The sequence below is a fragment of the Pipistrellus hanaki genome, assembly GCF_964339955.1.
Source record: "Pipistrellus hanaki genome assembly, chromosome: 19".
NCBI lineage: Eukaryota > Metazoa > Chordata > Mammalia > Chiroptera > Vespertilionidae > Pipistrellus > Pipistrellus hanaki.
The window spans coordinates 19,889,494-19,903,268 of record NC_140521.1 but is presented as its reverse complement, the minus strand read 5'-3'; the positions used below and the strand labels follow the sequence as shown (position 1 = coordinate 19,903,268).

At 50.7% G+C, this 13,775-nt stretch overlaps 1 protein-coding gene across 1 annotated transcript in view; it reads right to left on the bottom strand.

Annotated features, from left to right (window-relative positions):
- RNFT2 (ring finger protein, transmembrane 2) overlaps nt 1-13,775 on the bottom strand; it is a 51,832-nt gene that overhangs the window by 6,053 nt on the left and 32,004 nt on the right. Inside the window, exons 8-10 of the mRNA XM_084868491.1 lie at nt 5,439-5,588; nt 3,478-3,543; nt 3,243-3,344 (exon numbers count right to left, since the gene is read on the bottom strand). Coding sequence (XP_084724617.1) covers nt 3,243-3,344; nt 3,478-3,543; nt 5,439-5,588 — 318 coding nt within the window. The remainder of the gene's footprint in view (nt 1-3,242; nt 3,345-3,477; nt 3,544-5,438; nt 5,589-13,775) is intronic.

Here is a 13,775-nt window from a genome sequence, read left to right as displayed (position 1 = left end):
ACTCTATCCACCCATCTTTGCATACTCACTCACCTACCCCCACACCTGGTCACCATCCATGTCCATTCCAATCATCCATCACATTTCATCTACCCCATCCATCCATCCACCCACCCACCTATCCATCCATCCATCCATCCATCCATCCAATATTTACTAAGTCAGTACTGTGACTGCATTTGCAAAAGATAGGCATGGTTACCACTCTCAAGTTGCTTATAATTTGACAAAGAGGAGACAGACCTTGCACAGCCAGCAGCCTAATCAGCTACTAGCTGACAACTGGGATAGTAAGTGCTACAAAGGAAAAACATAGGGATCTATGAAGCCATAAATCCAAAGCATGAACTAGTCTAGGGAAGGGAAGTCAGGGAAGCATTTATTAAGAAAGAAACATTTCACTCAGACATTCAATGCATTTGGGAATTAACAAGGCCCTTTCAAAAAAAAAACAAAACAAAACAAAACAAAAAAACAAGGCCCTTTCACCAGCAAAGCAAGCCTAAACCATGTGCTCAACCTGACCGGCCGTGCTGGTGGGCTCCAACCACCACTAGCTGTGGTGTGGCTCCCGGATCCCGGGCAATGGTTTTTTTGTCTCTCTTCCGGGAATTCTCACCCAGCTTCAGGAATTCTCACCCAACTTCGGGGAGACAGCAGGGTACCAGGAGAAGAAAGGGAGAGAGACAAACAGCCTAGGGCCTGGAGAGATTGCCAGAGCGGAAGAAGGAAGCCTTTCACCTTGACATCAGGCCCAAACACTCACTGTGGCTGCTGCGAAGGCAATGCAGATGGCTCAGCAGCACATGAAAAGATGCTCATAATTAGGGAAATGCAAATTAAACCTGCTCCGAGACAGTGTGAGTCACCTGTCAGATTGGCAAAGTGGGGAGGGGTTTGGGATGGGAATGGGGGGATGAGGACAATTATGTGATACCATAATCAATAAAGAAGTTAAAAAAAAAAAAAAGCTTGATAACACAGCGGGGTGGTGCGAGAGATCAAGTCACACTCGGCCCTCGGATACTCTCTATGGAGGGCAATGCAGCAATAACCTCTGCCCTAGTGAGGCCGCCACCAGGAACCTATCCCACCGAGAGCTCGCACATGTGGGAAAGGGAAGGCGTGCCAATAAGAGCTGATATATATTTCCCCCCATTGATTATTAGAGAGTGGAAGGAAGAGGGAGAGAAGCATGGATGTGAGAGAGACACATAAATTGGTTGCCTCCTGCACATGCTCCAACCGGGGCCGGGGATTGAGTCTGCCACCAAGGTATGTGCCCTTGACCGAAATGAACCTGGGACTCTCCAGTGTGGGCTGATGCTCTAACCACTGAGCCACCTGGCCAGGACAGAGCTATTATTTATTGAACCCTGAGCATGTCCCCGGTGTGATTCTACATGCTTCCCTTGAATTAATTCACTTAGTCATCACCATGGGCCCAGGAAGGTGCTGTGAGTCTCCCCATTTCTGAACTCCCAGGGCAGCCACATTTGTAACAACGAAAGATTATCCGCTACTCAGTGCCCACCCAGAGGAGAAGGGTTAAACACACCGGGGTCTATCCGAAAAGCAGGGTGACAGGCAAATAAGGGGCAATTTCTTAAAACAGAGTATCAAGTCCAAACGGGGAGATGCAGGATGCAGCCTGGGTAGAATATGCTGCAACTTATGTCGTTTTGAAAAAGACGTGTTCAGTGTGTCTATAGGCGCTTACAAAGCACCTCTGGAAAGACAGGGAGGAAACCGGTAACAATACTTGCCTGTGGGGTGTTCAGGGAATTGGGGAGCTGGGGACAAGGGCAGGAGCCGGCAACCACTTTCCTTTTTCCTTCTTGAAAACGTTGTTTAGTGCGGTTTTTGATTTTGGGATAATTTTACACTAACAGACAAGTGGCCACGGGTACAGAAGGCCCTCACCCAGTCCCCGTTTCCCGTAACATGACCTTGCATCTCCACCGTGCATTTGGCGAAGCTAAGAAGCTACAGAGGCACGGCTGTTGCCCACACGCCAGGCCTGATCAGGAGTTCGTCAGACCGCCTTTCCCACCCGTGCCCTTTCTCCGTGCCAGGACCCCGCCCGGGGCCCACATGGCATTCCGTTGTCATGACTCCTCACTCATGAATTCCGTAGTCAAGAATGTTGGATCATGCAAATATATTCTCAATTTTTAAAATAATGACAATGAAAAAAAAAATATTAAAAAACAAACCCGCTACAATGCCCAAAAATCAAAAGCAAAAACAAAAATTTCTACTGATGCCAAAAGAGGACCCCCCCGCCCCCACCTCCTGTCTTTTCACCCCGGAAGGTGGTGGTGGGAGGGGCCATATGCTCCCGATTCCTTCTCGTCTGCAGGCGATGCCTCCTCCCCAAGGCCTTTCCAACCTCGAGCTCATCGCTATCTGCCCCGGTCCCCGGGGACGCTGCATGAATCTCTCTTACACAGCACTTATCCCGGCCTGCTTTGTTTCATAGTTATTTATGTATGTGCCTGTCTCCCCAGGGGGACCCCGAGCTTCCAGAGCAGGGGACAGGGGCTGTGTGCCCTCTGCCTCTCCTCCCTGCTGTCTGGTAGGATGCTTGACTCATACACATTTGCTGAATTGACATCTCAGCCCCTGATGTCGGGGTGGGGGAGAATGGAGGAGGAGGAGGAGGAGGAGGAGAGGGGATACACGAAAGAAATGAAAGGGACTAACTAGTACTTACTGCTATAGGTTGGTGACCACAACTAATCATAATAAAAACAAGTGGTAAGTATAATTTTATATATATATATATATATATGAACAACTTTTATGACTAAGTAATTCAAATTTAGATCTTTCCAGAGATGATCTCATTTAATTGTAATATTAGCTTTACAAAGTGGATGTTGGTGTGATACCCATTTTGTAAATGAGAAAAACCAAGGCTCAGGGAGATGGAATGACCCATCTAGGCTCCAGAGCGCTGCTGGGTTTCACAATTACGATGCCTGAGTGAATTTTTCATTTTCGACACTGAAACTGAGGTTCAGAGAGGCGAGGTAACCTGGTCCAGGTCCCCCAGCGAAGGACAGACAGAGTTGCGATCAGAACCCAGATCGGACTCCGGTCTGGACCGCACTGTTCCCAAAGACCCATCCCAGAGCCTCGAGGTTTGGTGAAGGGAAAGGCACTTGAGACGGATGCCCGGGGCAGGGCCTGCCGGTCCCCCAGCCTCAGACTCCGATGCCCCTGCCCGGCCTGCTCACCTGGCACAAAAGGATGAGCGGCTCCCGGAACTCGGCCTGGCAGATGGCGCAGATGTCACCAGCCTCTGTGCACTGCTGCCCAGTGGCCCGGACTCCGTAATTCTGTGTGTGGGAGGAAGGGAGGGAGAGAGAGAGAAACACAGCTGTGAACCCTGAGAAGCACACTGAGACCTGCTTCTGGCTCTTGGCTCCTAGTTCCTGTGACCTTGGCCAGGACTACATGAAGCCGACTCACCTGAGAGGTACAAAGAAGCTTCAGGGCTTTCCTGACCCCACCCACGCGGCCACAGATGTCGAAGGACTGGAAAGAGAGAAGGGTGATGGTTGAAAAGCATCCAAGGATTGTACAGGATCTCGCTTACCACTCCCGAGCCACCCACTGCCCCCACCCCTCGTCTTTGCCTCTGAGCATTTTCATGGCATGTCCTCCCATTTGAAACCCCTGCCCCCCCCCCCCCCCCACACCAGTTCTGCTTGGCTTCGGACTTCCTGCCTTCCATCAACAGCCTCCCCTGTACCTGGGCCAGGAGAGCATACACATGGCATTGCACACTGCCTCTTCCTCTCCCAAGCCCAGGGCAGGCATTGCTAATCGATCGCAACACTCTTCATCTGAGCCCAGCCAGAGCCCATAATCCTTCTCCATCTAGCACTCCAATCAGCCACTTCCAGTTGATCAGATCAGTAGTCTAGGTAAGCCCCATGGTCTGACACTGCCTGCACTGCCTGACTAGTCCTGCTGGGAAGAAGGACCTAGAAGAATACAAGCATTTCCCCAGGAGCCTCTAAGACAGGGGTCTTCAAACTACGGCCCGCGGGCCACATGCAGCCCGCAGAGGAGTCTGATCTGGCCCGCCAGGTTTTTTGGGCAGTGAGTGCAGCCGAGGTGTTACAGTAGGAATTAGTAGTTCATATAGTCCAGCCCTCCAGCTCTCTGAGGGACCGTGATCTGGCCCTCACTTTAAAAAGTTTGAAGACCCCTGCTAAGATCAAGAAGGGGGAAAGTGATTTGTACTAATGATGAGAAGGACTGAGTACTGACTGCAGAGCTGACGGTGTGCAATGCAGCAGGAACAGAAAGCGCGTGCAGAGGCGGTGAGGGCTGTGGGGTGAGAGTGGCATGGTTTGGAAGCAGGCTGCCTGGGTTGGACGCTCACACTGTTATCTCTAGCTGAGTGACCTGGCAAGTGACTTCTCTCTGAGCCTCCGCTTCCTCGCCCATCAAATGAGAGCAGTGATGGTGCACACTCTGAAGAGTTGTGAAGATTCTGTGTAAGGCTAGCATGTGGGGAGCTTTATGGACAAGAAATTAGGGTGGCCCTGGCCCGTTTGGCTCAGTGGTTGGAGTGCTGGTCCTCGGACTAAAGCGTCGCAGGTTCGATTCCCGGGCAGGGGCACATGCCTCGGTTTTAGGCTCAATCCTCAGCCCCAGTTGGAGTGTGAACAGGAGGCAACCAATCGATGTACGTCTCTCTCTTTCTCTCCCTCCCTCCTACCTCCCTTCTGCTCCATCTGAAATCAATGGAAAAGATATCCTTGGGTGAGAATTACAAAAGACAAGAAAATAAACTAGGGTGGATGTAACCATGAAAAGAATGAAGTCCTGACAGGCCGCAGCCAGGAGGAACCGTGGAAACACGCTGCTTAGTGAGAGAAGCCAGACAGACAAGATCGCACATTGTGCCGAAACCGGTGTGGCTCAGTGGATAGAGTGTCGGCCTGTGAACTGAAAGGCCCTAGGTCCGATTCCGGTCAAGGGCACGTACCTTGGTTGCGGGCACATCCCCAGTGGGGGGTGTGCAGGAGGCAGCTGATTGATGTTTCTCTTTCATCGATGTATCTAACTCTCTATCCCTTTCCTTTCCTCTCTGTAAAAAGTCAATAAAATATATTTAAAAAAAAAATCGCACATTGTGTCCGGAATAGGCAAATCCACACAGGTGGAGAGGCTGGTGATTTCCAGGGGCTGGGGCTGGGGCTGGGGAGGGCAGAGGAATGGGGAGCGACTGCTTCGTGGGTGCAGGGCTCCTTTTTGGGGATGAAAATGTCCTGGAGCCAGACAGAGGTGGTGGTTGCACTCAACACTGCGAATCTGCTCCATGTCACTGAGTTCTGTGTTGTGTGGATTTTGCCTCAATTTGAAAGAGGTGAGGGTAAGCCCCCGCCCTTAGGGGCAGTGAGTGAACAGGGGCTCACCTTGCAGAGGCTGTAGAGGACCATCAGGACGCCGCCCAGGAAGTGGCTGTTGGCGGCGTCGTCGCCCATGATGTACTTGTACCACAGCTGGATGGGGACCAGCGACCGGAACAGCTGGCTCAGCTCCTCGATGACCAGATAGAACTTTCCCTGCAACCACACGAAGAGCATCAGTTATTATTAGCAGTAAAGACCCCAAGGACCCCGCGGGGGCCCCCGGCCCGGGCAGTAATGACATTCCAGGTCACGGGCAGGCCATTAATCAGCTTTGGAAAGCACTCAGGCCCGCTCCTAATGGGCCTGAGATACGGCCGGGGAGACACGGCCCCTGCCCGCTGCCCTCACCCGCTGCCCACCAGCCCCGAGGATCAGGGCTCCGCGGGTCACGTTTCAGGGAGGGAGAAACCAGACACCGCGGCAGAGGGCTGGCGTGTGGGTCCCTCCCCGGGGTCTGCTGTGGCTTGGAGGGCTCAAAGCCCCCTGCGGGGGCACAGTCCCTGGGGCCCCGCACACAGATCACCCTCACCTCTCGAGGGCTGGCCCGGGCATCAGGGACAGCCCTCAGAGCCACGGGCAGGATGGACCACAGGAGGCAGGTTAGGAGGGACGGGGGTAAGATATGTGCTCTCCTTCCCGGCTCATCAGCTGCTGTCACCAGGGGTAAGAACATAGACTCGGGGACTCAGACAGGGCCAGTTTTTTTTTTTTTTTTTAATAATATATTTTATTGAGTTTTTACAGAGAGGGGTAGAGAGTTAGACACATCGATGAGAGAGAAACATGGATCAGCTGCCTCTTGCACACCTCCTACTGGGGATGTGCCCGCAACTAAGGTACATGGCCTTGACCGGAATCAAACCTGCGACCTTTCAGTCCGCAGGCCGACACTCTATCCACTGAGCCAGGCCAGTTTCAGCAGGACCAGGTTTGAATCTTGCCCTGCTGAATGTTTGTGAGCCTCTGTTTTCACATCTGCAGAATGGGAGTCCCACTCCCACCTTCTAAGGCTGCTCTGAGGATTAAAGGGGACACACCCGGAACGCATGCAGCACTGTGCCGGGCGCAGAGCGGTGCTCAACAATTCTGTTTCCCGCCCGCTCTTTGCTCTTGGACAAGGCCCCCGAGCATAGGGCGGCCTGTGCTCCAAAATGGAACTGAAAATAACCCTGCCCTGTCCTGTCTAATAAAGTTAAACTTACATCTACGAATGACCCAGCAATTCCGCTCCTAGGTGTGCACCCGAGGGAAATGAACACGTATGTCCATTGATATGCTAATGATCATAGTAGCTTTATTCATCATATCCCCAACCTGGAGACAGCCCAAATGTCCATCAGTGCGAGAGCAGATAAACAGATTGGGGTGCATTTATACAATAGGGTACTACTCAGCAAGAAACATGAACAAATGGCTGATACATGCAACATTGATGACATTAGTTTGAATCAAAGGAGACAGTTATAAAAGAGGGCGTACTGTATAATTCCGATTTATCGACCATCCTAGAGTAGGTAACACTAACCTGCAGTAATAGAAATCAGGTCAGAAGCTGCCTGGGGTGTGTATAGGGAGAGGACTGACTGCAAGGGGCATCAGGGAACTTGGGGGAGTGACAGAAATCTTTTATCTTGTGACTGGGTTGGCAGTTTCACGGATGTATATATTTGTCAGAACTCACTGAAATATAGCTTCAAATCTGTGCACTTCCCTGTATTTAAATTATACCTCAATAAAATGGATTGAAACAAACGGAGGAACAAACACAGACACAAACAAATAGCCCTGCCCCAGGCATGCCTCGCCTTTACAAAAATGTCAATAATCTTTGCTCTAACAATTCTACTTCTAGGAATTTATCCTAAGAACAATTACAGATGTGTGCTAAGATGTGCCAATAGGAATGGCCAGTGTAGCATTCTTTGTAACAGTACAAACCAAAACCAGTTACACTCCAAATGAGGGACTGATTATAGTAGAGAACTAGGATGCAAAGCCAACAGCCACTCAAGGATTATCCTAAAAAACAGGCCCTTCACAGTGAAGAAATCCAGCCCATAGCACATTCACCAAGTGAGCAAGGTTAACACCCCCAGTCATAAATCAAACGGACAACAGAAACCCCCTGATAGGATGCACTGGGAAGGAATCAGCATCACTTCTGATAAACACACACACACACACACAAAACAAATTCATAACCTCAACAGAATCATGAGGAAACAAGAGACAAATCCAAATCAAGGGACATTCTACAGGGTAACTGTCCAGCCTCTTCAAAAAAGGGTCAAGGTCACAAAAGACAAAGAAAAGACCAAGGAGCTGTCAAGGAAGAAGAGGATTAAGGAGACATGACAGAATAAACGCAACGTGGGAGCTTGGATTCGATCCCAGAGTTAGGAAAACGAGTGAGACCATTGGTGAAATCTGAGTCAGGTCTGTAGTTTAGTTAATAGTAACGGTATCCATGTAAATTTCCTGGTGTTGCTAACGGTAACACGGATCTATTGCACGTTAATGTTAGGGGAAGCTGGATGAAGGATATAAACTCTACTATCAATATATATATATATATTTTTACAACTTTCGAGTCTAAAAGTATTTCAAAATAAAAAAGAAATCATCCTGACCACAAATATTTATTGGCTCAGGGGAATGCTCATATAGGTCTAAGTAGAAAAAATAAGGTATGCAGAAACACTCATTTTCCTTGTGTTTTTGTCTTTTTTTTTTTTTTTTTTTTTTTTGTACTGAGCATGTGATATGAGAGGGGGGAGAAAAAGTTATAAAAACATGCTGTGTATCCAACTACTGGGTGGTGTGCAGGATGTGAACAGAGACTTTTTAGCCATCCTGTTACAGCCTGTCTTGATGGGCTGGGCACTGGTCACACTCGGAAGGGGACTCCTTGAAATGGGTCCACTTCTGCTAAGGCATCCAGTGGTCCACTCATCCCCCAGTCGGACCTCTGTGACTGTTCAGCTCTCTCCCCATGGTGAGGTCATTTCCTTGGGGGCCTTCTTTCCCCCTCTGGACTCCCACCAGCCCGGAAACATCCCCTGGAGGGGAATGCTGGTTTCCTTCTGGAGCCTGTGGGAGGGTGGTGGTGACCACGGAGCAGAGATGTGTGTGGGGGGCAGGGGGCATCATGTTTGACACGCCAAAGGTGCGATCAATGTTGGAGCAAAGTGACGTCTAGGGCTGCCCACACCCTGACAGCAACTCCAGGCTCTGCAGAATACCCAAGCTGTGGGCTCTGCTTTCCTGCACCACCAACCACAGCTGCCCCAGGCCTCCCTCTGCTCTCGGCTACTGCATGTTCCTTCTCATTCTGGACCAATAGCCCAGTCTCTCCCAACATTCAACCTTAACTTGCTTTCATCACTCCTTGAACCTCCAAAGAACTCTCCTTTCTTCCTACTTCTCTGCCTTCCATCCATTCATGCGTCCATCTATCTGTCCCTCCCTCCCTCTCTCCTTCATTCCCTCTGCTCCTTCCATTACTGATGATGGGGACTCCAATACATCCCCAGAATTTCAGAGCAGGCTCAGGTACCAGCATCCTGGCTCTTCTGTCAGTGACTTCTCTATACAGACCCAGCTCTTCCTCTGCAGATGGCACACTGGTCCCCTGATCTTTACCGAGTTAACACCTGTTCCTCTTTTGGGTCTCAGCTATGAGACACCTTTCCCAACTCTTTAATTAAATTAGGTTCTCTTAATACACCCTTAAATCACTCCTTTAGAGTGCTTTTCAAAATATTTAAAAATTTATTTCCTACCTGTCTTTTCCAGTGGACCATGAGCCCCATAAGGGTAAATATAACCTGGCTCCTAGTTGTATCCCTGGCATCTAACACATAGTAGGTGCTCATTTAGTAACTGAAGACTTCTGAAGCTGAAGATCCTTCCCTCCTTAATGTTGAGGGGTCGAACCCTGGGTTCAAAATAAGACCACCAGAGGCTGATGATTTATTTAAAAAAAGCAGGCAAAGATTTATTGAAATATCTGGCCAGGACAGCCGTAAGAGCACCATACGCAGGCGGACTTCACAACAACTGCACTGCTTCAGGGGCAGGTAGTTCTTTTTAAAGGTTCTGAGAAGGAAAACCCCTATTTTGCAACAAACTGTTGTTTGGAATTTTCTGCTGTTCTTCCTAGATAAAATGTTGCTTTAGCCCGTTTGAAGAATGATGAAGATAAACCTAGCTGTCTGACCTTGTAGGCCAGAGACCAAATATGCCCACAATCTTAATACCACGCCAGGTGCACTTTTTCAATTGGATAGAACGGTATTGTTTTCAAGGCCAGCATTGAGATAACCACTAAGTGCACATAGGGCTGGCTCTTTAATTAAAAAAAAAAAAAGGAAGTTCTGCCTGTAACCTTGCTTAGAATTTGAATTCATCCTCCCCAAGCCCATCGCCCGATGAACAAAGCAAGTCTCTCCAAACTCTCCCCCTGCACCGTCCGACTGCTCAGGAACTCTGCAACAGTTCAAACAACAGGAATTTTCCTTTGTTCTAAATTCTAAATCCTAAAGACTATATTCTAAAAACTGGGGTCAGCCCGCAGGGTCGTCCCCAGTCACATCCTGCTGGACATCCTGCTGGCTCTATCTTACAGAAGCAGAACTCAGTGGTCAATCTCCAAAGATTATGGTCCCAAGCACAGGAAAACTGGCTTAGCAGGTTTAAAATTCAAACAGCAGTTTTTGCCAAAGTATGGTTGCCACCATATTTCACTTACTGGCATCAGCCTCCTAGAGTTTGCTGATGAAGAGGGAGAGTTGGAACATCCAAGAGGGAATGTCTCCTTATCGCCAGCACCAATGTCACAGGAAGTAAAGGGAGTGACTGTGTGCGCAGCATCATGCTAAAGGTAGCAATTAGCTGCGGGGGGGCGGGGGTGGGCAGGCCCCTTGGAGAAGGAGATAAACCACGGGGGGGTTGGGGGGGGAAACTGGGCATACCCCAGGGAAACCGTCTCTCTCTAATTAAGCAGTTTGATAATTCTAGGTTTCTTAAGAATGTTATCTCTGATGACCACCAGATGGAATGTGTGGCTCTCCGGGGTGTCAGAGAACAAGGAAAGCCATCAGATTAGGGGCTGTCCGGCCTCCCAGCCACCCGTGAAGGGGGAACGGGGCTGGGGTACCCAGAGTTCTCTCTATATGCGGGGCTCTGGTGAAGGGGGCGGGAGCAGTCAAGGCAGAAGGCAGATCCTGCTCTGACTTCCTTACTGCTAGCTTGGGGGGCGGGACAAAAAGTGAAATGGGAAACAGGGAAATAACAGAGGGCTGACTCGAAGCGGGTGGTAAAAGAACCAGAGAGCGATGCTGAGAAATAGACAAGATGAACAGAGAGGGAGAATGTTCGAGGACGCACCTACATGGGAAAGATGATTGGCAGTATGGGGTGAGGAGCCAGGGAGGGGAGACATCATCAAATCGTGGTGAGCCATGTGAATGGATAAAGAATGGAAAGACGGGGACGGAATCTTATTTCCGCATTAAGATTAACAACAAATATTTATATAGCTTTGCCTGCATCCAGATGCCATTTTAGTCTCTCTGTCTCTCCTCCATGCCCCCATCTTTCAGCTCAGGCTGCCTCTGCTCCTTTTCCTGTCTAAGCTTCATTCGCTCCTGCCAAGGGCAGGCTCCCTCCCGGTCACAATCATGATAATGATGATGCTAACTTACTATGTGCTGGGCACCACTCGGTGCTCCACACTTTGAGGAAGTGGTATCATTGCTCCCATTTTACAGATGAGGAAACCGAGGCACACAGACGACAGGCAACCTGTCCCAGGTGACATGTCTAGAAAGTGCTGGCTCCACCTCCATGTGGCAGGAAAGATGGCCACTGGCAAAAGTCTCAGGCCAACACCCTTATGGCTTGGACTCCAACCTAACAAGTTTGGTTAAAGGGCCTTGTTTCTCCTTAGGCCCTTTAACCAAACTAAATGGCAAGACAAGGCTCAGATGGCCCTACAGGAGTCAAGCCTCCACCCCTGTAATCCAATCAAAGAGGCTAAACGCAGCCTTGGAGGCCTATGATTGGTCGGGCCTGGTGACATAGCCACAGGGATGGGCGGAGCACCGTGACTGGCAGCCTCATCAGAATCACAGGGAGAGGGTGAGGCAGTTCCCCCAAGAAAAGGAGGCCGCAAAGTTTCCTTGACCCAAAGTAGGAAAACAAAGGGAGGTGCCATTGCAAAGGCCTAGGCTGAAAGCGCAGGGACTGCCGTCCAGCCCCCCTGGGTGCGCTTTCCTCATTTGTTTTTCTCCCACCGCCATGACACACACACACACACACACACACACACACACACACACACACACACGGCCTCACTTCCAGCTCCGAAATGGCGGGCTGGAGCAAGGGGCTGAAAACAAAGCCTTGTTTTCCAGGGAAGGCGGCCTGCTGGTCTGTTATGATTGGAGGCTGCAGCTGACAGAGCCCTTCAGAGCAAAACAGCTGGGCAGCGGCTCACTGGTGCTGCGCCCGGCCTCTGAGGGGCCAGCGGGCCAAGCTGGGGCTCCACGTTGGGAAGGAAGGCTGGGGGTGGGGAGCTGGATAGCCGACCTCACAGCAGTGTGGCCAGGAGCGGTGGGAGGAAGTGTGGAGAGGTCTGGAAATAGGAGGCTAGAGGAATTCAGGCAGGGAGAGAAAGAGAGAGACACAAGAAAGGGAAGAAGGAAATGTAGGCAGAAGAGAGGAGAGAGATGACGGAGGAAAAAGCCAGAAGAAAAAGGGCACCCAGGAGTGAGAAACCTGGCAAAGAGGGGGACCAGGAGGAGAGGAAAGAGGAAAGCCACCCCTTTATGGTCACTGTCTAGGGCCAGGGACTGCGTATCAAACGCTCCCCTGGTGGGGTCGTGGTGGCCATTCCCGTGTTTCAGATGAGAAAGCTCAGCAGAAGCATGGGAGAGAGGCATGGGGTGTGGGAGACGCAGGGAGAGAACTAGGGTGGGCCCACAGTTTGCTGATGAAAGTTCTCCGTGTAAGACCTGCCTGCTGTCCCCCCTCCCCCACTCCAACAGCCATAGGAGATGGACATGTTATGAGCTCCAGGTTACAGGTGAGAATAAGAGGCTCAAAGAGGCGAGGCAGGTGGTTTTAAGTCCAGGATTTAAGTCCAGGCTGACTTCCCACCTCGTGCTTTGAGCACTGTGGCAGATAAAGGGAGACTAGGAGATTAAGTGAGATGTGGGGAGAAGGAAAGGCAAAATACAGGTGTGTGTGGGGGGAGAGAAGAGACGTGAGCGAATTCAGAATAATGGGCACCCTTGGCAGAGGTACTGGCCAGAATGGTGCTGATCGTCTAGACATTAGAATGATCTATATCTGCACTGCCCGATCCAATAGGCATTCATCACACGGCTACTGAACACTCGAAATGTGGCTGAATCCCAGTCGAGATGCACCGAAAGCACAAAATACACGGGGAATTTCAAAGTCTTAGAAAAATAATAGCAAAAAGGTGAGATATCTCATTAAAATGCTTCATCTTGATTACATGTTGAAATGATGATACGTTGGACATACTGGGATAAATAAGACATATTCTTAAAATCAATGCCACCTGTTCCCCGTTACTTGCTTAAGGTGGCTACTCGGACATTTTAAACTGCCTATGTGGCTCGCATTACATTTCATCGGAGGGCACTTTTTTATCTTGGAACATATGGACATGCATTGGTAAATATTCATCGATCTCATATACCTATAATTAGAACACTGTACAATATGCAATGTATACCTCCATATTAAAAAAAAAAAAAAAAAAAAAAAAAAAAAAAGGAAAGAGGAGAGCCAGCCTGGAAGGATAGCGGTTGACAGTACAGCAGGTGGGGGGCGGGGCAGGCGGGGGCGGGGCCAGAGGCAGGCGGCCGCCCGTTACCTGGCAACGGACAATGCAGGTGACGTCACCGATAGGCGGGGGCCATTCATCTCCCCGCGGGCGGCGCGGGCGGGCCGGGCTGCCTGCCTCCCCCTCCCCCGGGCCCGGATGAGATCACCGTGGCGGGCGGCCGGCTGTCCCCGCGCTCCCAACAAATCGACTCCGCGGCGAGCGCCGGCATCTCATGATCTCATGGCCCCGCGGGACGGCGCCCGCCGGTGAGGTCACAGTCCCGTCCCCGCCGCTGGGGCTGCGGGCTGCGGGCTGCGGCTGCGGGCGGCCAGCTGCGGGCCAGGGCCTCCGGGAGACCCCCGCGCTGGTACCCAGCACAGGTCCCGGGGCCGCAGATTGTAAGTGGCAAAGCTGCCTCTTCCATTCCTTGGGCCCATCTTCATTCGCCCTCCTCTTTGAACATGGCCCCCCCACCCCAA